The 27,898-nt window shown below is 45.1% G+C and overlaps 1 protein-coding gene across 2 annotated transcripts in view; it reads right to left on the reverse strand.

Moving 5' to 3' along the window:
- Positions 1-27,898, reverse strand: part of LOC118627688 (oxysterol binding protein) — a 32,697-nt gene that overhangs the window by 1,597 nt on the left and 3,202 nt on the right. Inside the window, exons 2-12 of one of the 2 annotated variants that reach the window (XM_036258146.1) lie at positions 24,715-24,923; positions 21,611-21,861; positions 16,808-17,006; positions 16,476-16,578; positions 16,111-16,165; positions 15,519-15,650; positions 10,462-10,707; positions 10,082-10,202; positions 3,153-3,256; positions 1,652-1,747; positions 684-865 (exon numbers count right to left, since the gene is read on the reverse strand). In XM_036258146.1, the coding sequence (XP_036114039.1) occupies positions 684-865; positions 1,652-1,747; positions 3,153-3,256; positions 10,082-10,202; positions 10,462-10,707; positions 15,519-15,650; positions 16,111-16,165; positions 16,476-16,578; positions 16,808-17,006; positions 21,611-21,861; positions 24,715-24,923 (1,698 nt within the window). The remainder of the gene's footprint in view (positions 1-683; positions 866-1,651; positions 1,748-3,152; positions 3,257-10,081; positions 10,203-10,461; positions 10,708-15,518; positions 15,651-16,110; positions 16,166-16,475; positions 16,579-16,807; positions 17,007-21,610; positions 21,862-24,714; positions 24,924-27,898) is intronic. The other variant, XR_004959214.1, reaches the window with a different exon arrangement.

Below are 27,898 nucleotides of genomic sequence, written 5' to 3' on the forward strand. Positions count from 1 at the left end.
ACACAAGCCGACACCCGCGAGCAGCAGGACACCTTCCGGGGGCTGAGACCTGAACGGAACCACCCCACCCTCTTTCGGCACCGCTCATTCCGGTTTCCTGGGCGTGTGTTGTGCTCAGCTGAAAGTCGAGAGAAACTCTTCAGGAAGAAGGAAACATTCTACTAAATGAAAATCCCATATTCCTGTTTTTCTGCTTTCTTTTTAACCTCTTTCTGGGATAATCTTGGCTTTTACTACAGACTGAACATATTAAATGATAAGACAAACGGCATCTGTTTAAATTTATTTCCAAAGTCTTGTACATGATCTCAGGAAGCTTTACATTGCTGCTGGGCCTTCAGGCCACGTTGTTAACAGGTGGGAGGCACCTTCCTCCTCCAGCCACTTCTGAATAGTTTTGCTCTAAATTATAGAATAATGTCCATCTGAACCACAATCCAAAGGACTTACAGAAAGTGCCCAACATGACCTGGCAGCTACAGTTTGGTAAGTTTGAACTTTCTTGGGACAAGACAAGCTACAAGTCCAGTCACAGTGCCAGCCGCTGGTGATCTCTCCGAAGGTCTGGCTCCTCCTGCACGATCCCTCACATGATTAAGTGGAAAGCGACACAGAATGTCACCAGTACTGCCCCAAGGCCGAGGACACAGTGGTAAAAGGGTAGCAGGCGCACTGATACTCACGGCAAAGGGTTCCTTTTCCACAGCATGACCCTGCTCTCCTCTGCTTCGTGGCCTCTCTGTCGAGCATCACCCCCGTTTTCCCCCACAACGGGCTGGACTTTGAAACAATCCATTTTCTCATCCCATGTCCCCAGGAGGACAAAGTGAACTTTCCCTGATGGATCTGTCACTTCCCCTGTCACCTACGAGGACGGAGAGCAGAGTCATGGAATGCGGACCAGTCAGCGTGGGTTGGCTTACCTGGCTCTTCTGGAAAACCAAATCCTGGGGCAAATACTGGCTAAATCCCATCAAGACAAACACCATGGAGTCATCCAAGTTACTTTGTTAAATTTTTTTAGCTGCTTAAAATAAGCGAGCCATGAGATGGTGGTTCCATTACCATTTTGTATAGGAATTTTTGTTGCAACAACAGTATGTAGGAAAAGGGCCTAACTGGTACTCAGAATTATTTTCTTCTCTCCAGAATAGAGAGTGCCGCAGCTTTAAATCCCTGCCCATTTTTCAATCTCCCCTCGAAACTCATGGTACAATCCCACTGTGGAACAAACACAACTCTCGCTCAGACTCACTCGCAGGGCCCAAGCGCCTTCTTCTTGTGACCCTGTCATTAGTCCTTCCCCTGGGCTTCCCATCCTCTCTCATTGCTCTTGACTTTTACTTTCTTACTTCTTATCTTTCCCACAGAAGAGAGGCATTTGGCTTAGTAATGCAATATAGTCCCGTTTCTTGCTGACTTTCTCCTTTACCTCTTCTTTGTTTTTTTTTAATCATCATATATATATTTAGAAGATATATATATATATATATATATATATATATATATATATTTAGATTCTCTCTCCACCCGCTACTCCCTCCCTATCCATCCATCCATCCACCCACCCACCCATCCCAGCCTCAAAGGAGAGGAGGCCTTCTAAGGGATACACACTAAAAGAAAAAATTTAAATTCCAACTTCTCTTACCTTTCTTGCTACATCCCGAGAAAAGTAGCTATAAGGAACAAATTTAAGATTGCACTTGTCTCCTGTCTTGTGATTTATAATATCAATTTCACCAGACTATAAAATGAAAAGAATCATGAGTTAGTTTTATGAAGACTGGATGACTTGACCATCGGCAATCTCATGCCTCATAATTCCTGCTTTTCAGTCTTACATTTTAGTACTCCCTTGCTTAAGGGTTGGGTCTCAGCCAAACTAGAGATTCTATGGAATCCCTTTGTAACCTTGGTATCCCAGGTTGGGATGAAAACCAAATGTCCTTTGCTTTGTTTTCCTTTGAATTGTATGTCACATGTTAGGTAGCATGATTTGACCTTCAGCACATATACTGATATGCGCGTAATAATTTACTTTTCCAAACCAATCCTCACTGGTACCTTTCAGGAACTCTGTGCTTAAATCAAAGTATTCTAGCCCCAGCCAGGTGGCTCAGTTGGTTAGAGTGTCGTCCCACGCACCAAAAAGGTTGCGGGTTCGATTCCCGGTCAGGGCACATGTCTAGGTTGCAGGTTCAATCCCCAGTTGAGGCGTGTACAGGAGGCAACTGACTGATATTTCTCTCAAAACATATCCTCGGGTGAGGATTTAAAAAAGAAAAGAAAAGAAGTAGCCCTGGCCTGTTTCGCTCAGCAGTTAGAGCACCAGCCTTTGGACCAAAGAATCGCAGGTTTGATTCCAGTCAAGGGCAGGTACCTCGGTTGCAGTTTGGTCTCCGGCCCTGGTCGGGGTTGTGTAGGAGGCAGCCAGTCAATATGTCTGTCATATTGATGTCTCTCTCTCTCTCTCTCTCTCTCTCTCCCCCTCTCACTCTATCTTAAGATAAATAGAAAAATATCCTCAGGTGAGGATTGGAAAAAAAAAAAAAAGGATTCTACTCACAATTCCAAGGTTCCATGTGGCGGGCCTTCCTACACTTGATTCATTTCATTTTCTCTTCCCATCTTCTGAATCCCAAGCCACTCGGAGGAGGCCGCCGGATTCCCACAGCCGGCAGCTGTTCCTGACAGCTCAGACAGTGCTACCTCTCTGCGAAGCTACTGTGATGGCTGTCGCAGGCGCACACGCACGATTAACAGCGATCTCAGTGCACCTCTCCCACTAGAATATCTGTTGAATACTTTTACCGACACCATGTGTCACGATGTAAGCGGACAGTAACTCTGTGAAGGACACCGTTTCATCTGACTGCAACCCCAGAACCTGGTACTCCGCCTGGTAGTAAATGTCTAATGAACACTGGAAGGAGGAAGAGTGGGAGCCGTGTTTATGATTTTCTTGTATCCTTCATAAGCCCAACGGTCCTAGTAGTCATCGAATGTTACAAGCTGGCCATGTATAAACAATAATTTGTGGTACGGGAACTCGGGGAGACTGGGGTGGGGCTATTGTCTAAGAGAAATTCCTCAGGAGAAACCGACAAGCCAGTAACAACAGTCTGGGCTTCAGGAGCACTTCTGCTCACCTGGTCTATCCACAACTTGCCCACGATAATGTTATGCACTGTTGTGGTAACTTTCTTCCAAGTGTAGTGGTGCCCAGTGGCATGAAAAATACAGTGGATGCTACCTGCAAGCAGAGAAGAGGTACACAAATTTAGCCCAATGTTAGAAAAAACAGCACCATGTTAGCTAGAAATAACAATAAATTGATTTTCTTCTTTCCATATTTCTTTTTTTTTAATATGTTTTTATTGCTATTTTTTAGAGAGAAAGGAAGGGAGAGAGAGGTAGAAACATTGATGTGAGATAGAAACACCAATCAGCTGCCTCCTGAACGCCCTCTACTGGGGATCAAGCCCGCAACCTGGGCATGTGCCCTGACTGGGAATCAAACTGGTGACCTCTTGGTACATGGGTCGATGCTCAACCACTGAGCCACAACAGCTAGGCTCACTTGATTTTGAAATGTGTAAATAAAACATAACTAAGTGATGACAAACACTGACAACTGATAAGGCTTAGCTAGGAATCAAGAATGTGTAGAAATAAAAATGACAACAAAAACCCCAATCTTTTCTCCAGCTGTGCCTGTCATACCAGCTGAAAAATTTCTAGGAACAGGTCAAATCTGCCCCAACATGAACAAGTGAAACTGAATTGTGGACAGTAGAATACATTGGTAGGTAATACTGGGGGCCAGGCCCTACTTTTAGTAACTAGCTGTGTGACCTGCAGCAAACCACTTATCTTTTTTTTTTTTTTTATCCTCACCCGAGGATATTTTTCCATTTTTTGTACAGATAGAGTGGGAGGGAGAGAGAGGAAGAGAGAGAGAGAGAAACATCGACGTGAAGGGACACATCGAGTGGCTGCCACCCGCACGACCAACCAGGGCCGGGGACAAACTGCAACCGAAGTACGTGCCCTTAGCGGGAACCGAACCCGGGTCTCTCCGGACCGCAGGCCGACACTAACCGCTGAGCCAAACTGGCCAGGGCGCAAACCACTTATCTAAGGACTTAACAATAAAAAGGAGCAGTGGACAGAGCCGTGACTTTGAAGTCAGACAGAACTGGGTTAAGCCCTGGCTCCACTACTCCTAGATGTCAGGCCCCGTGTTATATAACAAAGAAACTGTCTGCTCTTTGTCCATGGTTCCTGGGAAGAAACCTCTAAATCCTTGGACTGTCCCAAGTAATAGTAATATTTCTGTTACTCACGGGGGCCCTGAAAATGTATGTCACTGAGTCATCAGGGTGGGCCCCTAGATAGCTTATGCTAACAAGACGGTTCAAGATCAGGGCAGGCCAGAAAGACCAACAGTGACTCAGAGCGCTAGGGCTTTGAGTTACCTGATAAGGGCTGGATCTCCCAACTCCTGGAAATGATATTCCCTTCCCTCTAGGAGAGAAGGAGGCTGGATATGGAGCTCATTCATGGGGCCAATGATTCGATCGGCCATGCCTACATAAATGAAACCTCTGGACTAGGAAACTTGGAGGAGCTTCCTGGCTGATGCACACATCAACATGCCGGGAGGGTCACGGGCCCTGATTCCATGGGGAGAGGGCACGGAAGCTCTATGTTTAGGACCCTCCCAGACCTCCCCCTCTGTGTGTCTTCATTTGGCTGGTACTGATTGGTACCCTTTATAATAAAACTGTAATAATGAGTATAGCATTTTCCTGGTCCTCTGAGTCATTCTAGCAAGTTATTGAGCCCAAGGAGTTGTGCGAACATCTGATTTATAGTCAGTTGGTCAGATGTGCAGGTGGCCTGGGGACCTCCAAACTGGCTGACATCTGAAGTGAGGGCAGACTTGTTGGAGGCTGTGCCTTATCTTATGTGGCTGGTGTTAACCTGGGTGGTTAGCGTCAGAACTGCATTCCAGTACTACACCCTGGGGATGCTTTCCTAGGCCTCAGATCAGCCATCCGTAAACCCGGGGAACCGTATCTGTGCAGTAAATATCTGTTTATGTGCCTGTCCGGTAACATGCTTGAAGGATAATAGGCATTCAGTAAACATAGTCTCCCCTGTGCCTATGAGTCAATCTCCAGTGAATACCAAATCAACCTCAGTTAGTTCTCTGAACAGAGGTGACTGAAGATTCACAATAATAAAAACATTTACAGATACACATATCTTTATTATTATTTTGAATATAAATATATAAAGCGACATAGCCAGTCCCCTCTGTAAGCACCAGTGGGAAGGACACACGGTGGCTCGGCTGTGCCTTTCTCGCACGAAAGGTGCACACAGCCCTGGCAGCTGCAGAAGCAGCGACGAGGACAAGGGCGATGACAATCATCTGGCAACTCTGCGGAGAGCACCGCGGTGGACCAGGCACTGTCCAGGCTCTCCTCACATACCACCTCACTTATCTTCACAGCCGCCTTCAAAATACATCCCGCAGCTCCTGCTCGATACCTCTTCCCCCAGCCCTGCAGCCTGAACCACACCACCTCTTGCCAGAACCTCTGTGACAGCTTCTTTCTGGTCTCCCAGCTTCCACTCTTGCCCCCTTAAAGTTTCTAGTCAAAATAATGCTTAAAAAAAAGGTTTTTATTGATTTTTTAGAGAGAGAGAAAGAGATAGAAACATGGATGTCAGAGAGAAACATCAATCGGCTGCCTCCTGCACACACCCTACCGGGATGGAGCGCACAACCCAGGTACATGCCCTGACTGGGAATCAAACTGGGACCTCCCAGTCTACGGGCCCATGCTCAGGCCACTGAGCCACACTGGCTGGGCATAAATGAGCTGCTCAAAACATGGCATATCTACTTACCACACTGTGAAAAATCTCTCAATGACTTCCCACTGCAATTAGAATGAAACTCTCTCAACTCACCCATCATGTCCCTCCTTACTCACTCGGAACCACCTGCTGTGGCCCAGTTGCTTATCAAACATGTTATACTTGCCCCCCACTCAGGGCCTTTATCTTTGGGGTTTTCTCTGCCTGGAACACTGTCCCTCAATCAACCCTTGATTAGTTTCTTCTTGTTACTTAGGTCTCTGCTCAAATGTAACCTCTTCAGAGAGATTTGCTTGACCACCTATCCAAGGAACCACACACACACTCGTTTCTCATTAACCCCTGCTTCCACTTTTCTGTGGTCATAGATTCACCACACATAAAGTTAAGTTATTTATATATTTACTTTTTCGTCCACTTAAGAAAAAAATGCAAGCCAAACGAGAGCGAAGTGTGTTTGCCCACCACTGTACCCACAGCACCTATAATATTTTCCAGCAACAGTGACACAAGGATCTGCCGGTACTCAGCTCTAGGCACCATCACCCCCTACGTTTGTTTGCTGTTGCTGCTGAAACCAACTGCCACAACTTAGTAGCTTAAAACAACACATTTATGCTCAAACAGTTCCAGAGGTCAGAAGTCTAAAATCAAAGTGTCAGAAGGGATGTGTTCCTTCGTCACCCGCATTGTGGTCCCTCCTGGCATCACTCAAGTGTCCTGCTTCTGGTGTCACTGATTCTGATCTTCCACCCTCCCTCTTATAACAACCCTTGTGATTACATTGAGCCCAAAGAATAATCCAGGATTATCTCTCCACCTTGAGATCCTTAACTACACCCACAAAGTTCTTATGTAACGTGACATATCCATAGGGTCCAGGAAGTAGAATGTAGACACATTTTAGGGGGCCTTATTCAACCTACCATATCCCCATTTTACCAATGAAAACTCTGAGCAAAGAGAGGTCAAATAATTTGCCCAAGTCACACAGTGAGAGTGACAGAGCTGAAGTTCAAAATAAGATCAAAATATCCATATAGCCTAACACCATAACCCTGTATCTCACCTTGATGACATACCTATTGCTCCGCAAAGTGTCCCCTCCCGCTCACTCACAGGGATAGTGCCAAAAGAAAGAATGTCCTATGACTGCCTTCTTTTATATAATATTTGTGTCTTGAAAACTTGACATTAAGTTAAAGATCTAAAAACAAAGCCATTTAAAATGTATGAAGGGGTGCCTGGCCAGTGTGGCTAAGTGGATTGAGCGTTGTCCCATGGACTGAGAGGTCCCGGTTTGATTTCCAGTCAGGGCACATGGCCAAGTTGCGGGTTCGATCCCTGGCCCTGGTTGGGGTTGTGAGGGAGGCAACCAATCAATGTGTCTCTCATCGATGTCTCTCTCTCCCTCCCTCCCTCCTTCTTTCCCTTCCTTTCACTCTAAAAGATCAATGAAAAAAGTATCCTCAGGTGAGGATTAACAATAACAACAACAAAAATACAATTTGTTTGAAAATAAAAGCACAAAGGAAGGAAAGGGAATGGATCCACATAGGTGGCACAGTTTTTGTACACTGTTGAAATTAAATTAGTATTAATCTGTACTAGATTATAGAAGTTAATTGTAATACCCAGGATAACCACTAAAAAATACCTTCAAAAATATAGTAAAGGAAATCACAAGGGAACTAAAACTAAAAAGATATCTACTTAACACAAAAGGGGCACTAATGGAGGGCTGGAGGAACAAAAAAGACATAGGATCTCAGAAAACAAACATCAAATAGAGGATGCAAGCCCTACCTAATCAGTAATTATAATAAGTGTAGACTGAGCCTGGCTGGTGTGGCTCAGTGAACTGAGCATCATCCTCTAAACTGAGAGATCCCGGTTTGATCCCTAGTCAGGGCACGTGCCCAGTAGGGGGCATGCAAGAGGCGGCCAATTGGTGTTTCTATATCACATCGATGTTTCTACCCCCTCTCCCTTCCTCTCTCTCTAAAAAAAAAATCAACAAAAACATATTTAATAAATAAATAAAAATTGATTGAACACTCTAATAGAAAAAATTAGAAATTGGAAGAACAGATAAAATACATGAAAGGGATTTTTGACTAAGGGGCCAAATTCCAGGTCCATGGAGCTCAGTAGTATCACTGACACAGAGATTGACAGGCTGAATGGCTGCTTCATTTGTGTTCTCAAATTGTGATTCTTCCTGGGCTAGAGAACTCCCAAACTATAAAATAATGTTCTTAATTAAATGTATCTCTTTAAACTTCTGTTATTAACCTAGTTCCAATACCCTGGAACTTGAGAAAATTCATGGTCCTTATCATTTTGCAAACTTCAATCATATTTTCTAGAAACATTCTTCTTTCCAGATTGCAAGAATTCTAACTTGCTTAGCCTATCGTACAGGGCGACTCAGACCCCTGCTACCACCTCAAAAAACATCTATCTGCCTACTCACTCACAGCCTTAGCCAGTTATCTTTCTTCGGTGAAGCGCCCCTCGGAGAGGAGTGCCCCTGCAAACGGGACAGTTCTGCTGCATGGTTCTCCTGCCAAGGCACCGACCCAAGATGTTCAATCTGGCCGTCCCCAGGGCTAATGTCTGGGAATCCCACTCCTCATTCCGTGGCACTTTCCCGGCACTATGTCAACTCTGTTCAACTTCCTTATGAAGGCTGGGATCTTGGTTTTGTTCACTTACATTTCTCATGCCTGGTATGTGGCAGATACTCAGTACCTAACAGATGGAGGGACTTAAGACAACACATCCTAGTGACGCGAATCCTTAAACAACCAGAGGAATGGAATTCCATCAAAGACATTTTTTTAACTCTAAAAAATTAGATCTACCAATTAAACCATGTTCATATGGTTCCTTACCCCTCAAAGAATTCTAGATTAATCAAATTATACAGAAACGTGTAACACATCACTGGTAAATTAGACTTAGTGCTGTTTTTTTAATGTATACACACTCTCCTTAGAGTTAAATATAAATCATCTCCTTAGAGCCTCGGGTGGGCTCGCAGGTGAAAGTCACACTGCAATATGGCCACTGAAACCCCAGTTCTGAAAACTAGGTATGAACATCCGAGGTGTTTACTACTCGTAATACTTCTGAAATCATTAGCGTCAAAGATAACTACGCAATTAGCACCTTTCTAAAGATCCTCGGTAAAGACCACAATTGCTTGGCCTTCTTTCCCTCTAAGAGCCTTTTGTGTTTTAACCTCGAAGTAACAGAGTTAGCACTCCAGTTTCTTTTCTCCTTTCGTGATTACAAACATTCCTGGATTCCTTTTCTGGCCAGTTTCTAGTTTGCATCATCCCTGCTATGTTTTGTCTCTGAGAGAAAGGACTCAGAGGACGATGGCTACGGTGCCCTCACCAAGCTCTGCAGCTCGGCCTCAGGAAGGCGGGAACCGGACACAGCAAGCCGTGGAGCTCGGGCAGCCGGTCAGCTGCCTCCGGAGAGCTGCGTGCTTCCTCTCCCTGCCCTGTGCGTCTTTCTCCGCAGCCCGGCGGTCGCAGACGGGGCTGCTGAAGTTCAGCTCAGTACCGAGAATCTCTGCTACATTTTTTGAACAATTTCCCCTAAAATACAGACTTTCTAACATTGCCTATTAGGGTTCCTATTCCCAGGGCTGGTCTTCTTGATCTTGGTGCAAAATTAACTTGTAATCCAATAAGATCTTTCAAAATAAAGTTTCATTTTACTTGGAGTTCAGCCATTACATACATGATACCTAATCCATCTGGTAGAGGAACAGCAGAGGAGAAAGGAGAGGGAGAAGTGGGAGGGGTGGCTGAGAAACCTAAGCCTGTAGTCACACGAGTTTTGATTTATAGAGAGAACCTGATCGCCAGGGTAATGGAACAAACACCAGTTAAAAGATGGAATTTTTTTTTGCATGTTAAAATAGTACTTAAAGATGCATTAAATATAGTGAAGACCAAAAAATGTACGAGCGGATGGGTCCTTAGAGCCTCACACCTCCACTCACTTGATAGCTGAGAAGTTAAATCACTTGCACAAAGCCAGCAGCGAGGTTCAGAGCCCAAACCGGACTTGTGGTCTCGATCCTAAGCCAGAGTGACCGGCTCTACCATGCCAGAGAATCCTTCCTCCCGGGAGCACTACTTCTTATCAAGTCCGTGGCCTTACTCACCGAGGGGCATAATGGAGAGGTATTTGCCCCGAAACTTGCTGGTGATTTTGATTTCCTGACGCAATGTCCAGCCGTGTTTGGACTCGGCGTGGTGTGCAGCAGCAGGGGGGTGATGGCTCACCTTGAAGAAACCAGGAAGTCAAAGTGAGAAGGAAGAACAGAGAAGAAAAAGGTTTTGCCTATTAATTGGTGATGAACACCTGAAATTCATACTCGCCATCTTCACACCCATACCAGTGAGGAAGCCCTGAAGGAAAAGAAGGCAGTGCGGGATGACGGGATGACGGGATGGCATTTCTACAGACACAACACGGGCGGGGACCAAAAAATCACGCCTTGCTTCAAAAAGGAAATATGTCCCAGTCCCGAGGCACCTTTACCTGCTCACAGAGGGATCGGTACCCATTCTCCTCTAATCGGTCCAGCTCGAAGGTCTCCCCAAGCAGGGGATTGAATGGCTTGCTGGTACGGAAGACAGTAGTGGAGTAGGAGGACACGGTGAAAGCTGCCACGTAACAGAGCTGTTCTAGAGAGTTCTCACATTTTGCAGCTCGGTCTAACAGCTCATGGTATTCCAGATCTTCAGTAAGGCGCTGAAGCATGGATAAGGGCTCATTAAAGTTCACCTGTCAGGAGAGAAGAGATGTAAAAACTTTGCCACACATCTATAAGAGACAGTTTAATTTTTCAGCAAGTGGAGAAGCATACTGAGTTGTCATGTCGATAAAGCAAATCAGTGGGAAGAGACAAGGTCTTTGCTCAGTGGAGCAGCTCTAAGATGTAATCTGCAAGCAGTCCATTCTCCCTGGTCAGCTGTTCAGGTCAGTGAGTGGTATCCTTCACCGTTTTCACTGGCATCACTAACTACAGCTCTTTGAGAGAGGACCATGCCTCTTCTGTCCATCACTGCACATGCAGCCGTCAGTGCCTTGTGCATAGGAGACCGCCATCAAATAGGTCATGAATGAGTGAGTAAGAGAGGAAATGTATTTTAGCACAAGTTTACCCAGAGAGAAAGTTATGTATTTAACACTGTTGAGGGAGGGGAAAAAAAGGGTAATAATTTTTAAGGACAGGCATGTCCTGGCTAGTGAAACAAAACATCACAAAAATTAACTTCCACTCCTAGACCAGATGATCGCTAAGTACCGGTGCAGTTCTACATTAGGCCAGGAATCTGACCTCTGGCTCTGAGGCTGGACAGCTGTTCTTTTGGACGTGGAGTGTTCTTGATGGGGGCTAAGAGGGGGGCTTTGTTTCTACCTTTCAAGTCTTAGAGCCACTTAGGGTACTCAACCTCTGGGCATCGGTGCACTTCTCTTGGGGAGAAGACAGATGCTCACTGGCTCATTCATTCACTTACTCAGTCCATAAATATTCACTGCCCCTCAGTGCCAGCCCTGCACCACTCCCTGGGTGTAGAGAAGTGAGCAGAAGAGACCTGGTCTCCCCAGTTTCCCCCTTAAAAAACACGTTATTGTCGACATGGACTGTTTGGCATTTAAGATGACATTAGTATTTTTAGAATGCTATAAAAGAAGAGTTTAGGTTGCTAGCCTAATCCATAAAGCTTGTTTAAACTGCAAGATAGCTGAATAGGCCTGGATACCATTAGCCTGAGTTCTGAGTCCAGAGAACAGAGGAAGGAGTCCTTTCTAGTGAACGGAGCTAGCCCAAGGCAACATTTCAGTTAACAAACCAAACAAAAACTTTTCCTTCCTACGGTCCACCTGTTTTTCCATTTTTCATTTTGTCCTGCCTCCTAACTACCAGTCCCTGAGCCACCGACTCCCCTCATGTTTACTGTCCTCTCAGTGATAAAATACCTTATCATTTTCACTATAACAAACTTTGAAAAGAAAATATGAAGGAAAAACACTGACCTGAAATGCTATCAGCCAATGACAACTATTTTCAGTATTTGTATGTTGTTTCTATGCATTTGTACATTTCTAAATAGTACACTGGAGCCTGCTTTTTCTCTGAGGAATACACCAAGCATTTCTCTGTGAAACTTCCCAATGAGGACAGAGCCACAGAACCAACATGAGAACACTCCTCTTATAGAAAGTGGGGTCTACCGTCCCTCAACAAAACAGTGCCCCTCTCCAAAACCACCCACTTGGCCCTGACATACGAGCCCAGGACAAGAACCACGTGCATCAAAAGGGGCAGCAGAAAGATAGAACTTGAATATTCAAGGTTCTTTTTTTTTTTTTTTTTTTTTTACAGAGGGTGCTTATTAACTATGCCAACAAAATTTCTCATTGGCAGAATTTCAGGCGATGTGAGGCAACATTTCCAGACATTCTGAGGAGAACCGGGATCCCCTCCTAGTGGCTAAAAGACATCTGAGCACTGCCCGGGATCACTGCATCTTAAGCTATCACTGCTTTGCACACATACACAGCTCTGATCCCCAACTGTTCCTGGAACCACAGTTTCTCTAAAGTGCCAAGCTTTTCATATCGGTCATTTGAACATTCAGAGGCCTAATAGGGAAATGAATCTGTGAATTTAGAGTGGAAGGAAGCAGAGAACTGGTTATGGAGCTGATGGAGTTGGGCAGCCCAAAAGATTAGCAACAGCGAGGACAGAGAGAAGCAGGGTGTTACCGCGGCCCAGAGGCCGGAGACATCTGGCAGAAGCTAGGACCCCTGTAGGCACCCCGTGGTTTCTCCCTTCCTCCCTGCTCCAAACTCCTACTGCTGCCTGGCACTGGTGGAGCCCAGCCAGGTGCCAGCAGACACAGAGCCTGAGAAACAACCTAGAGGGAGCAGCTTTTCTGTGACACAGCACAGAGCAGGGAAGGGCAAGGACTAGAGCTGGAGGCAAACAGGCCCAGGACTGCACATTCCTAGCAGCCAAGTCAACAAGGAACTAATGGGGAAGGAGGACAAAGAGGTCGCCTGCACTCAGAAGCTGTTTCTAAGCAGGGTCGCGGCTCGAGGCCGTGAAGACTGGCCTCTCCCGAGCACCGTGCCAAGGTGCGTCCTTCTAGACAGCAGGCAAGTGGGACGTCTTTGTAGGGCCCCAGTGAGCCAATTATTTTGTTTCTTCAGGGTGCTCACTCATGGCCTTTCTGGAGGTCAACAATTTTCTAACAGAAATACTACACACTTACATATAAACCTATTTGTTTTCTAAGACCCAGTTAACCAAGCACTTCAACGTTTGCTGAGTGGCACGTATATATGTGCCAGGCACTGGCGAAGCATCACGGTTACAAAGACAATAAGACACAGTCTCCAGCCATGAGGAACGCAGTCCATGGTCACTGGTCTATGAGCCCCAAGAGGGTGGCAGAATGCGTTCTGCAGTGTATACGCCACGTGCCCGGCGGAGGGCAGAGACTGCACCGTCCTCCACCATCCAGTCTTCGTTCCTTCCACAAGTAGTAGAACCCCCAATTTCTGACTAGGTGATGGTCCCCAAAACAGAAGTCTTCATTGCCAGCCTCTTCCCCAGCTAGCTGTGGCCATGTAAGTTCGGGCCAAAGAGACTGAAGTGAAAGGGTTTACACAATTTCCAGGAGCACGCCCTTCTTTTCTTTCCTTCCTGCTGACTGCAATGAGACCCTGGTGGCCCAAACCAGAGCAGCCACTTAGGACCTAGAAACTGAGGCCACAGGCGTCACAGCACGAGGACAGAAAAGAGCCTGGTCTGGACACTGCAGAGCACAGTACCAGCCCTGAACCACTACCACCGGGCTTTCCCATGAGAATAAGTTAAGCTAACATTTTTTTAAGGCAGGGGTTGGCCAGGCTCTTTCTGTAAAAGGCTAGACAGTAAACACTGGGGCTCTGAGGGCCGAATGGTCTCTGTCACAATCATTCAACTCTGCTCTTGTACAACGAAAGCAGCCGAAACAGGCAATCAAGTGAGCATCACTGTGTTCCAGTAACTTTATGGACACAAATATCACGAACATCTAAATTTCATATAATTCTCTTGTTATGAAATATTATCCTCCTTTTGATTTTTCAACCATTTAAAAAATAAAAACTGAAACTTATATAATCTTATTAATCAATGTCACTCCAATAAATAATCACACACACACACTACTGTTAGCTCCCAGGCTGCACACATAGTAGCCAGATTTTGTCCAAGGCCCATGATTTGCTGACCCCTGGTTTAAACCAATAGGTTCTGAATGTGTTTCTTTATATTGAACCTATACCTAACTGACATGCTGGTACAACACCAGGCAGATAAAAGGTGCTTAGTAAATGCCTGTAGCATAAACAAGCAAGTGATATCCATTGCCCAGATATAAACAATGGAACTTATTGAAGCACAGGAGAGATAACATCTCACCCTGACCAGATGCATGGATGAATCTGTGATGAAAGAGAATATACTATCGCTGAATCCTGAAGACAAGGGTAGAGCATGGGCGAGGAGCTGCCAAAATTTTGAGCAGAAAGAGCAGTGTGTGCAAGTGCCCTGAAGGCAAAGACAAGATACCTCTGAATACCTGAAGGGAATTCCCAATGACCAGAACACTGCACATGTGGGCACAGCCTTGTCCTCGGGGAGGAAGGAGCCAGTCCACCAAGGAATCTGATCTATTCTCAAACCCATAAAGATCTAGTAAACGATTTTAAGTTAAGGAGGGACAAGACTACATTTCCAATAAAAAGATCCCTTTGGCAACAGTGCAGACAGACTGGAAGAGCACACGACTGGAGGGAGGGAGGTCAGCCCAAACACCATCTTCACCATGGTGATGGTCCTCACCTTCTTGGTGGGACTGAAATGTTTTTTTTTTTTTACCCTCACCCGAGGACATTTTTCCATTTTTTTGTTCAGATAGAGTGGGAGGGAGAGAGAGGAAGAGAGAGAGAGAGAGAGAGAGAGAGAGAGAAAAAGAAACATCGATGTGAAAGGAACACATCGAGTGGCTGCCACCCACACGACCTACCAGGGCCGGGGACAAACTGCAACCGAGGTACGCGCCCTTAGTGGGAACCGAACCCGGGTCTCTCAGGACCGCAGGCCGACGCTCTAACCGCTGAGCCAAACCGGTCAGGGCGGGACTGAATTGTTTTTGCTTCTATGCTCCCAAACCTTTGTATGTACAGTATGTCAAACACTATATAGAACATAACAGTTTTTACCTGTTTTCATGCCTGTCTCCTTTAAACTGCACACTCCTTGAAAATAGAAACTATTCTCTCTGCAAGGCTAGCATAGGAACCTGCTCTTAAATAAACTACTGAACAAATGCATCTGATTCTAGGTGGTCTGGGAACACACCAGACCCGCAGCCCAAAATGACGCAGATCACTGTGAGGGAGACATACAGCTCTAGGGGCAAGGACCGTGCACAGACTGCCACGCCAGTGGGCGGAGCCGCCGTGGTAGCACTCTTCCCGCTGAGGCCTGGGAGGCCCTCCTGGCAGCGGCCTGGGTGGGCGTGCGAGACCCTCACCGGCATGGGGATCTTGGAGAGCTCTTTTCCGATGCAGTTCTTCATGATGCTCCACAGATTGAGGCTATAGTTCGGTTTGTATGGTATTCTAGTTCTCTTTTCCTTCTTGGTCTCTTCCAGCTGATGCTTGTACTAAGAACAAAACAAAGGCATTCAATCTCCCACAAAGAACAGAAAACCCGGTATTCATAACCTTCCCTTCCCCCATGCTAAAAAATATTTAAAACAACAACAATCAGTACTTTCTGTTTCTCTCTCTCTTTTTTTTAATTCCTCACCCAAGGATATTTTTCTACTTATTATCAGATAGAGTGGAAGGGAGGGAGAGAGAGGAAGAGAGAGAAACATCAATGTGAGAGGGACACATAGACCGGTTGCCTCTCACACGATCCTGACCAGGGCTGGGGATGAACCGCAACCAAGGTACGTGCCTTTGACCAGAATCGAGCCCAAGACTCATTGGTCCACGGGCTGACACTCTACTGCTGAGCCGAACTTGCCAGGGCCTTTCTGTTTCTCTTAACACTTTATAGGCAAATCCTTGGGAATCACACAAGTCCCTCACTTCAGATAACTCCCACATAAGAGTTACCTGTTCATCAAGGCTGATGTCACTGCTGGCTCCGCTGATGTTGCTCCCAGTACGTCTACATGGATGGGAAATGCATGAGAATTAGGACAAAGCCCAGAACCAGATTGGGTCCTCGTCATGTCTTTACAGAGCAGAATGCTAAGCATGCTTTACAGTTGATCGGATGACACTTAGAATAAAACATGTATGAATCGAAACATCTCTGGACAACTTGGTCAGGTGAAAAAGCTAACAGTTTTCCACCTACTTAAAGAGAAGAGCCTAGAGCTCAGTAAACATTGACAACTGTGATACTCCCACTGAAGCACTTCTAACCTGTGGATGATCAGACATGTTCATTCTCATCAGGAGTCAAAGTAACTTACTTGTGGCCCAAATTTTCAGGCATGGTGATGATCTCAGGAGCATCAAAAAATTCATTCTCATCATCCTCATCACTCATGTCTCCTTTGCCAGAGCAGCACTGATCTACAAGGAGAAAAGCCTTGTTCATTTCCTTTGACAGAAACCTGGCTGAGCAGGATCTTTCGATACGAAGCACAAACAAAGTGACAAATGGTAGAAAGTCGTGGAAAAGCCAGAAGAAATCCACAGTTCCAGGTGCATTTCACACAAGTCACCGATTCTGGAGAATCTGTAGTTCTACCAACTGCTAAAAACGCCCTGGCTCCCCTCAGAACACGACCCAAAGTCTTACCTTTGCCAGAACCCACACTGCCAGGAGCGTGCGCCGGCAGCACCGTGGCTCCTCGGAAGGCCCTCTCCAGGTGATTGTGCTGCTTTGCCAGCTGCTCCAATGTCTCTTCCAGCCGGATCCGCTGGTCTCGTTCATACTGTAGTGACTTCTGCCATTTTTTACTATGAGTCTGGGCTAACATAAGGAAGTCTCTGCAGGCCTGTAGGGAAGAAGAGTTCATCCGTGTCACATCCACTCAGCTAGTCAGAAATATCCCTCAGGCTCTGTAAGGCCACTGAGTAACCTTATCCTGGAACTTTAACAGGCAGAGCACAATGAAAGATTTTCCCTGTTATTCCACAGTAGCAGGGACAGCCAGCTCCACATGGCCATGAAGGTCGACTCCAGAAAAAAAAAAAGAGCATGGTTGTCACGGTTCTTTCATATTTTCCTGGTCATGAGGACCAACCAAATGCCGAGCGAGCAGTAAACCCAGACAAAGTATTTGTGGCAACATCACAAGGGGCAGCTAAGTGAACTACACAAAAAGAAAAAAAATCTGTTGACTAAAAGAAAGATGTGAAAAAGCATAAGATGACTGCTTTCGATCAATTCCTGACCAATCCCAAGTCACCTAAAGTTAAGGAATTCAGACACGGAGAGCAGAGAATCTGCACTGAATTGACCAAATACGGAAAAACTGAATTTGTTTTTATTTTGGTCACTGAGAGAAACAGCTGACCATAAAAATTAGAAGCCTACCTAAGGGATCAAAGGCTCTGGAGACAAAACCCAAATCTGATCATATCACTGGCTCCCTACTGGTACTGGGACCAAATCCTAACCACCGTTTATAAACATAAAGGGCCTTTCACAGTAGGGCCACCACCTGCCCTGGCCCCTCCTCTCCAGGCTCCTGCACTCGCTGGTGGAATCACATGAAACTGCTCGCCACTTCCTGGAGCGACAGGTTCTTCCAGGCCTGCCCACCTGGTAGCAGATGCTGTTCCTGCTGCCCAGAAGGTCCTCTCCTACCCTTTCTGTACTTGGCCAAGACCCCTTCACTGTTTCTGATCTGTAACAAGTTATTCGTCTGTGACACTTGCCCCAGTTGCTCTAGCAGCCAGTCTCTCCTGTGCATTTCCACAGCACCGGCACACACCTCTCTTCTACACCAGCCACAGCAGCATGACTGATGTGAGGTCTCTGGCTGGATCACATGCAACTTGAAGACACAGTTTACAGTTAATTCACATATATATCTTCAGCTCCTTAGTTGCTTTGTACATAGTAGGAGCCTAATAAAGTTTGCTTAATAAATAAATTTTAAAAAATGAAGCAATGTAATCTTAAAATTCAATGCCCTGTTCTAGAGAAACTATAAGGTAAATAAAAGCTCTACCCTGTGGTTTTGCCTATTGCCTCTAGGCCAATGGTTACACAATTAGTAATTCCAGCTCCGTGCTCATGGAGCTTCAGACCAGAATATCCAGTTGCCTAGTAAGTGGCTCAAAGTAACCTCACAATCTGTGGGTCCCAAACTGAACTCACCATGTTCCCTTTCTGACTCTGCTTCTCCCTTTGGTGTTCTCCACGGCCCAGCAGTTCCAGGCCCCTTCCACCTGCCCAAGCCAGAAAGCTGAGAAGCATCCTTGAATCTGAGTTTTTAGTCCCTCCCCACATCCAATTATCAAGTCCTAGTGATTCTTCTTCAGTATTCCTGGAATCTGCACACTTCTTTCCATCCTCCACACTCAGAGGAAGCACAGAGCACACACACTGGAGCTGGGTTGTTGGGGCTCTAATCACAACTCCATCTCACTATCTAGCTATGAAACTCTGGGCAAGTATTTAACCTCTCTGTGCTTCATCTTTCTCACCTGTAGACAGAGAGTAACAACAGTAACTCCTCAAAGAGTTGTTGCTTCACAGGTAAAGCATTTAGAACCATATGGCTCACAGTAAACATTCAATAAGGTGTAAGCTATTGGCCTAGCAGGTGTGGCATAGTGGTTGAGTCTGGACCCATGCACCAAGAGATCACCAGTTCAATTCCCCATCAGGGCAAATGCCCAGGTTGTGGGCCCAATTCCCAGTGGGGGGCATGCAGGAGGCGGCCAATGGATGTTCTCTCTCATTGATGTTTTTATATCTCCCACCCTCTCCTTCCCTCTCTCTAAAAATCAATAAAGAAAATATAAAATAAAATTTAAAAAAAAGTTAGCTATTATATTAAGCCTGCACCAAAATCAATCTTATCCTCTTTTAATGCACTACTACCAAACCCTTTTAGTATGATCTGCACCACATCGCCTCCCCACACTCAATTCCTTTCCAGCCTCATCTCTAGCTACTACCTTGCTTCACTGACAATCAATTACCAGCCATTCCCAGACTTTCGGAGACAGAAAGGATCCACTGTCACACCTCTACCTGGATCAACTCTTCTCCCTCACTTCCTTTTCATGATATCAATCACAACTAATATTTAGTGAGGGACAATCATATGTCAGACATTTGCTGAACACTTTATGTCAAGTAGCTGATAAAAGCCTTTCAACAACCTTGTGAGCAGCTTACTATCTCATCATTTACAGAAAAGGAATTGAGGTCACAGAGGAAGTAGGTTGCCCAGGTTATAGAGTTAACCAAGGCAGCCAGACTTCAGGGCCCCAGGCTCTATATTACCTTTTTTCACAGGAAGGTTCTCTTTGGTCTTTCAAAATTTAGTTGAATTTTAAATTCTCCTAGTCTGAGCTAAACATCTCCACCGCAGTCTGTGCTCATTTCTGCCATACACTTAGCACACTCCATAATGATCTGGTAACTTCTCTGTCCCCTCCTTAGAGAGTCCTCTCCCTGAGGACGGGGACCACACCCACATCTGTTTTACATCCCCTACTATAGTGCCTAGAAGACAGAGGCATAAAATAGATGTTCACTGAATTAGCAAGTGGAGACACTAACAGTGTCAAATTCACTCCCCTGGTTAGATTCACTTCGATAGTAAAAAGCTATATCCTACGAACTTGAGTAAAACGTATTGTTCCTTTGATATAAATGCCCCTTTAGAGGTCCGACGCACAAGGACTGTAATTTCTCACATGCATATTACACTATAGGCCTTGCCACTATCGCCTTAAAGGTACAAAGGAAACCAGACAGGGATAAAAAATGCATTTTAAGCAGTAACCGGCTAAGAAAGGGGTATAGGCAGTGCACTGGGGGAGAACAGACTAAGACACAACTTTGCTCCGACTTCCAAGCAATCATTCCCTTTGACACAAACTCTGGACCCTTACAGCTCAGGGAAGAATTGCACCGAGGAACAAAGAAGGACAGAGTTTCAAGAGTAAAGTCCAAACTAAAATTTCAGTTTTATAAGAAGTTTATCAACCAAGAGGTGTTTCATTTAGCAAAGTTTTCACATCAAAAGTAGAAAAACACTATCATGGAGCAGGGTCACCTGACAGGGATAAAAACGCAACATTTGCATCAGAAAGACATGTGTCCTGAGTTGTTCTATTACTTATTCACTATTGATTAGTTGACCTGGGTGACTTATGAGGTTTTCCTGATCTCATGAGGACCAGAAAAGCAGCAGTCACCAGGAAGTGCCCCGTCTGTAGAAAGAGCAACAGCTACATGCGAGAAACACAGCACTGATGCTGACGAGCAGAGCCCTGGAGACAGCTGACCTTCCTGCAGGACAGCATTGTCCTTTCTACCTTCTGCCAAGCCAGAGCTCCCAAGAAAGTGTGCCACACTCAGAAAACGGTATGAAGTAACAAGGGGTTTTAAATGAAAAAAATTAAAGTTCCCCAAGTCACAGGGAAGACCTTTGATCTAGGAGCCACACTAGTTCTAAGCAAATGTCTTATTATCACTCCCCCATCAAGGGAAAATCTGGCCCTAGTGAAGTAATTTCATCCCATTTAATAGGATAAGAAAAAAAAAAACCCACATGTGCTTTCTCAGAATCCCTTTCTCACTTGCGTTATAAAATGTCTTCTAGGGTTCTCATGTGGAAGCTGCTAAAACAATCTGCCAGGTGAGAATCAGTACCCAGTAGAGGAAAAACAGCATTGTTTAAACCGTGTATTCATTTCATACCGATTGCCCAGGATCTGAAATACATCACTAATGTCTGTGGGGCTCTGGTTTTACCTCAAGCTTTGCAGCCAAGCAGTAAAAGTGCCACAAACCAACCAACAGCCACCAAGGCAAAAGTAGCCAGGAGGCAGAGTGCTGCCCCCTTCGTTTTAACAAGAAATGCCCAAGGCTGAGTGTTTTGTCTTACCACCCAAAGATGGGAATAACTAGATTTATGAAGTCCTCACTAGTACTCGACCCAGCCCCCCTTTGCAACACTGTGGGCCAAAATGCATGAGCAACATAGGGATCAGACTCCAACTTAAAGCTCAAAGAACTTGACAGTGGGAAGGACCCATGAGATCTTGTAGTTCCAACAGATAAAGTTAGCTCAAAATAAATAAAACCACAACCCAGAGAGGGTACAGGATTCAATTAACATCACCATCAGATAGCCTGCTGGTTGCAGAAGCAGGGCTGAACTCAGAGCTCCTAACTGACTCCGTGGCTGGAACAGTGTCCTCCTGACCATTTGAGCAGAGCAGGAAAGTCATTCCATCTGTGCATCCTGGTCTATTTCATGCAACAAACAATATAACTTAAATCCCTCCAGCAGTGAAGCAGGAGGGATGTTCTATGCTTTATCAATTACAATTTCCCAGCATTTGGGAAGAATTACATTTTGAAAGAGGGAAAGAATCAAAAAGCACCACAGACACCATCTGCACTTACATTGATCATGGCATTGGATGTGATCCTGAAGAGTGTGGCCCGTTCGTTGACCTGCTTGATCTTCTCGTTGCTCTCAGCAGGCAGCCTCAGGGACTCCAGCTCACTGAGGGAGCGCTGCAGCGCTGTGCCGTGCTTGGCTATCAGGTCATTGCATGTGCTCAGGTCCTCCACTTTGCTCGACAGGGTCCGGAGGGTATTCTGCAGCTCCGTCTTGTCTGTTTGTGAGACAGATTCTTCATCTCCTGACTCATCTGTAGAAGCAAAAGGTAAGTTACAGGACTCCAGGCCCAGGAGTGAGAGCCTGACCCCACCAACTCTGCTCACAAGCAAACTGACACCCTTGCACTGTGCATTCTGACCACCTGACAGTTTGCCATTACCAGACAACTCCTCTACGGTGTGGTCCACAGTCCACCTGCATCACAAACACCTGGAGTTCTTCTTACAGGTGCAGACTCTCTGTCCCCACCCCAGACATTGATTTGGCTGGTATAAGGCAAGGCCCAGGAATCTGCATTTTGGACAAGTTGCCCAGGTAATTCTGATACACACTTAAGTTTCAGAACCTAAAGGACAGGGTGGAGAAGCTAAATGACTCTTGGGTTAGGTGTGAACAACCGAGTCCTTAAACCAGTAGTTCTCAATCTTCCTAATGCCGTGACCCTTTAATACAGTTCCTCAGGTTGTGGTGACCCCCAACCATAAAATTATTTTCATTGCTACTTCATAACTGTAATTTTGCTACTGTCATGTCTTAGGCGACCCCTGTGAAAGGATCGTTAGACCCCCAAAGGGGTTACGACCCACAGGTTGAGAACCGCTGCTGTAAACTCTTGCCTGAGTGTTCCAGTCCAGTCCCAGCTAATTATTACTATAAATCCACTATCACCTGTTGGGTGATGGGTTGGCCCTGCATGAGAATCACAGTCTAGTTCCTTGTAAACAAAGTCCACATCACCGAAAGACTCATTAATTTGTCTTTTCTAAAGATGAGAAGATAAAAAACTTCTCTTTTCTGACACTGCAGCCACCACTGCATTGAAAGCGATACCAGGTCTTTTGCTGACTGACTCTGCATTAATAAGGTGTGCAGACAGCTGTGTTGTACCTCTCGCCACCAGTTTTGTACTCAGTACTGTTGTAACCGCAAAGTGCTTTTCCAGTAATGTCACTTCCTTTGGGTGGGAGGGGAACACGGTGCTAACATTAGCACTAATATCAAAACAAAAGAAATAAGGAAAGACCTGGCCCATCTGCTAGGCGGAGAGGCAGGGCCAGAGTGAACACATAACCTGTTACCAAAAAATTTACAAAGCCATAAATTTTCCTTTCACTGCTTAATAGATAATAAATACGGTTTGGAAAATGATGGGGGATAAGAAAAACAACAGATGGACAAAAGCCAGCAGGTGACCATCTTGGTCAGCTCCAAATGAACAAGCTCAGTGTGCTTAAACTAGCAACACCTAGGGGAGCGATCCTACAATTGTCCTTGAAGAAAAATCCAAACATAATTAGATTGTTCTTTTTTAGTGAAATGAAGGTAGTAAAATGAAACTATTTCATAGAAAATATCACATAAAATGTTTTTGGCAGTCTATGTAGATTGTTTCAACTCCACTAACCACAAGTTAAGTAAGAAGATGCCAGGAGAAAATTAAAAAGTAAGGGTAGATCCAAATTGTGAGTTGTAATAATCCTAAGACTGATCTAGCAATAACATAATTATTTCTCAAAATAGTAAGGTAGTCAATTGGCATTAAAAGCCAAAGAACACTAGTACACTTCTGGTGGGAATGCAGGCTGGTATAGCCACTATGGAAAACAATATGGTGCTTCCGCAAAAAATTAAAAATGGGCCCTATCTGGTTTAGCTCAGTGGTTAGAGCATCAGCCCACAGACCAAAGAGTTGTGGGTTTGATTCCATTCAAGGGCACGTACCTGGGTTGCAGTTTGGTCCCCAGCCCTGGTCAGGGTCGTGCGGGAGGCAATCAATCAATATGTCTCTCTCACATCGATGTTTCTCTCTCTCTCCCTCCCTCCCACTCTGTCTGAAAATAAATGAGAAAATATCCTTGGGTGAAGATTAAAAAAAAAAAATTAAAAATGGAACTGCCATTTGATCCAGTGATTCTACTTCTAGAATATATCCTAAGAAGCCCGAAACACCAATCAGAAAGAATATATGCACCCCTATGTTCATAGCAGCACTATTTACAATAGCTAAGATCTGGAAACAGCCCAAGTGTCTGTCAGAAGATGAGTGGATAAAAAAATCTGTGGTACATATACACAATGGAGTGCCATGCAGCTGTAAGTATGAAATATCTCTGACCCTTCGAGATAACAAGGAGGGACCTGGAGAGTATTATGCTAAGTGAAACAAGCCAGTCGGAGAAAGACAAGTACCACATGATCTCACTTATTTATGGAATATTATGAAAAAAATAAGCTGTCAATCAAAATAAACCCAGAGTCATGGAAGTAGGGAACAGACCGACAAACCTGAGAGGGATGGGTACAGGGTTTGGGGGGAAAGAGGTAAACCAAAGAACTTATATGCACATATGCATCACCAGTGAACACAGACATTAGTTTGGGGAAAGCAAGAGAAAGGTGGGAGTGGGGAGAAGGGGGTCAATGAGGGGAAAAAGGAGGGACATCGTAGTATTTTTAATAATAGAAAAATAAATAAATAAATAAATAAATAAAAGCCAAAGGACAGCTATTTATGCCCACAGGACATAAACTTCCACCTCAGCACTACTGGTATCTTGGCCAGATAATTCTTGGTTGTGGGCGGCTGTCCTCTGCCCTGCAGGAGCTTCAGCAGCCTCCCTGGCCTCTACTCGCTACAGGCCAGTAGCACCAACACCGCTTAGCTAGGACAAGCAAAATAGCTCCAGACACTGCCAACTGTCCCCTGCCAAGCAGAACTGCCCTCACTTGAAAACCACCACTCCAGGAGAAACACTGCATGAGGAGGAGAAGCCTGAGACATCAGGGTGATCGTTGATAATTAAATGACAATTAAATGACAAATCTTTGTGTGCGTGACAGGCAGGTGGAGTTTTTCCCAGACATGGTGTTCTTTGCTCCCTACCCGATTCTGCCAGCATCTTCACAGCCTTGGCCTTGGCCAGTTCCAGGGCCGTCACCCAGCGCTGCCGCTCCACTTCCGAGCTGGCCTTCAGATGGTAGGTCTGAGCACCCCCATTGGAGATGATGAAGTTGCAGGAGTCCTCCACAGTGATGTTGGCTGTGGCCAGGTTGATGGTACCACGGCAGGTATGTCTCATCTCTGCCTTTGACCTACAATAATGAGGCAAAGACACTCTAAGTAGAACGCTGATGGTTTGTCCTTGATCACATTCCATTTCTTTGCATAACTCTAAGCCTTTTGAAAATACACTGACCTTAGGGATGAGCAAATTCTAATATTTCCCACAAATGGGTCCCTAAAATTCAAGAAACCATCAGTAGGGATTTCCTTTCAGAGCCCTTACTGTTTCTGAGTCAGACTGTATTGCCCTGCTGTTCCTCTTACCCTTACTTAGGCTTTTAAAAGGAGGCTTTAATGAAGTATAATGACAAACAATATAAATTCAAGCAATTTTAAGTGTACAATTCGGTAAGTTTTGACAAGTGTATATAACTGGGTAACCACCCTCACAATCAAAATGTAGAATATTTCCATCCCCCCAAAAAGTTCCCTCATGTCCTTTTTGCAGTCAGAAATTACTTTTTATTTAGAAAGTTATAATCATAAAATAGTGCTTTATAAATTTATACAACAAAATTTCCTAGAACAGTCTCATTCCCTGAGAGAAATAATAGCTTCATTTTACATTACTGAACAATACCCCCCCAACCCCAAATGTAACTCAGCCCAAACGAGGCCTGTCACACTCTGCTTATAATTGAACTACAGAAATGTAAGGCACACTTAGGTGTTTAGACTATTAAACATTGACTGCAGTTCAAATGATATGAAATAGGAATAAATAGCTTTCTGTGGGAGAAAAGACAAAATCATAAAAGAATCACAAGGTGGTCTAATCTTTCTTGACTATGTTCCTTCCTCAGGTCCACTGACCTCTACTGGTGGGAACTCCTAAGCCATCCTATTAATAGCTAGGAGAGATTCAGCAAATCTGTTCTCAGAGGACTGGGTGTAAAAATTTTCCCCATCTCCACTGACTGACAGTTCTATTCATAGACTAACTCTTGAACTTTACAGCACTGCTTGGTGACAACAAGCTACAAGAGACTTCACATAAGAAATCAAGCTGCTAGCACAATTGGGCGCACAGCGCGAACTGTGCTAATTTCCCCACCACCTGCTGGCTATGCCCAGGGACATGCATGTTGAGACCGCAGTTTTCCCTGACCAACTTGGAACACAGAGAGGTCAAAGTCCTTTGCCAACTGCCACAGTGCAAAGCAGAGTCATTTCCCTTTTACTGGAGCCAAGTGGCCAAACACACCTGGCACATCCAGAATCCCTGCATGCCAGAAATGACACACACCCATCTCCAGAAAGGATTCCGTATGCTTGAGAAAGTCGGTTCACTGTGCTTAGGAAGACAGATTTGCTATTGTTCGATTTGTCACATGAAACTGGTTTTTAACCTCAAATGCACAAATGAGCAGTATGGGATGACAGGGGGGGTCTCAATGGACTGGGCCACTTTCCATCCCCTGCACCTGCCACACTGTAATGTGGATCCCTGTTTTTTTCTATTCTTACCACCCCTCCCCCCACCCCAAGCTTCAGTTACATTATGAATAATGCAGGCAGAATTGCAGACCCACAGCTGACAGCCTGCTCACCCTTGCTTTCTACTCCAGAGGTGCTGCTTGGACCTTCTACCACATTCCTCACAATATGTTGTTATTTTTCACAAATCCCTTCCCAGGAATCTCTTCTGCCTGTTCAGCTTGATAAACTAAAGAAGTTTCTTAAATCATATAAAGTCTGTAGCAGTTTTAAAAACACAAAGGACCCTGGCTGGTTTGGCTTAGCGGTTGAAGTGCTGTTGGCCTGTGGACCAATGAGTCATGGGTTTGATTCCGGTCAAGGGCACCTACCTCTGTTGCAGTTTGTCCCTGGCCCTGGTCAGGTCATGTGGGAGGCAACCAGTCAATGTGTCTCTCTCACATCATTGTTCTTTCTTTCATTCTCTCTCTCCCTCCTTCCCACTCTATCTGATGATAAACAGAAAAATATTCTTGGGTGAGGATAAAAAAGCAACACCAAAGGAATTTCCCTGACCAGTTTGGCTCAGTGGCTAGAGCATCAGCCTGGGAACCAAAGGGTCCTGGGTTCAATTACAGTCAAAGGCATGTACCTGGGTTGTAAGTTCGATCCTTGGTGCCGGTCAGGATCGTGCAAGTGGGTAATACGGGAGGCAACCAATCGATGTGTCTCTCTCACATCAATGTTTCTGTCTCTTTCTCCCTCCCTTCCACTCTCTCTAAAAATCAATGGAAAAATATCCTCCAGTGAGAATTAACAGCAACAAGTTACAAAAGAATCCTAGGAGTAAGGCAGGCTTGACCTTGGGGCTCTTGGGTTTGGACAACTATACCAATGCTTATAAATGATTAGTATAGAAGCCGGAAAAAAATGATTTTCAGAGTGGATGGTAAGTTCTTCAGACACTACAGTATTAGATGGTATTTTCTGGCCAGAAATTTCTTCCCTGAAAAGGCAAGTTGAAACAGTAACTCCATCTCTAGAAGCTAGCTAGGAAAACTAATACCTGTCATGATGTGTCTGGGACAGCTAGGATTCTACATTTGGTTTTAAGTAACTGGCCATCTGTGTAACTGGGTATGTAAGGAAGAACAGAACAGAATACATAAAAAGAGGGAAGTGGTGTTACCAAAACCTATTAGGACAGTTTATCAGAGGATGGGTCTAGGAACTACATGATCTTAGTTAAACAAACAAACAAACAGTATTTTTTTAAAAGGCACACATACGCCCTGGCCAGTTTGGCTCAGCGGTTAGAGCGTCAGCCTGCGGTCCGCAGAGACCAGGGTTCGGTTCCCGCTAAGGGCACGTACTTCGGTTGCAGTTTGTCCCCGGCCCTGGTTGGTCGTGCGGGTGGCAGCCACTCGATGTGTCCCTTCACATCGATGTTTCTCTCTCTCTTTCCCTTCCTCTCTCTCCCTCCCGCTCTATCTGTACAAAAAATGGAAAAATGTCCTCGGGTGAGGATAAAAAAAAATAAATAAATAAAAAATAAAATAAAAGGCACACATAGGAAATGACAGGTTTT

Source organism: Molossus molossus, unplaced genomic scaffold, assembly GCF_014108415.1.
Source record: "Molossus molossus isolate mMolMol1 unplaced genomic scaffold, mMolMol1.p scaffold_m16_p_13, whole genome shotgun sequence".
In the NCBI taxonomy this organism is placed as follows: domain Eukaryota; kingdom Metazoa; phylum Chordata; class Mammalia; order Chiroptera; family Molossidae; genus Molossus; species Molossus molossus.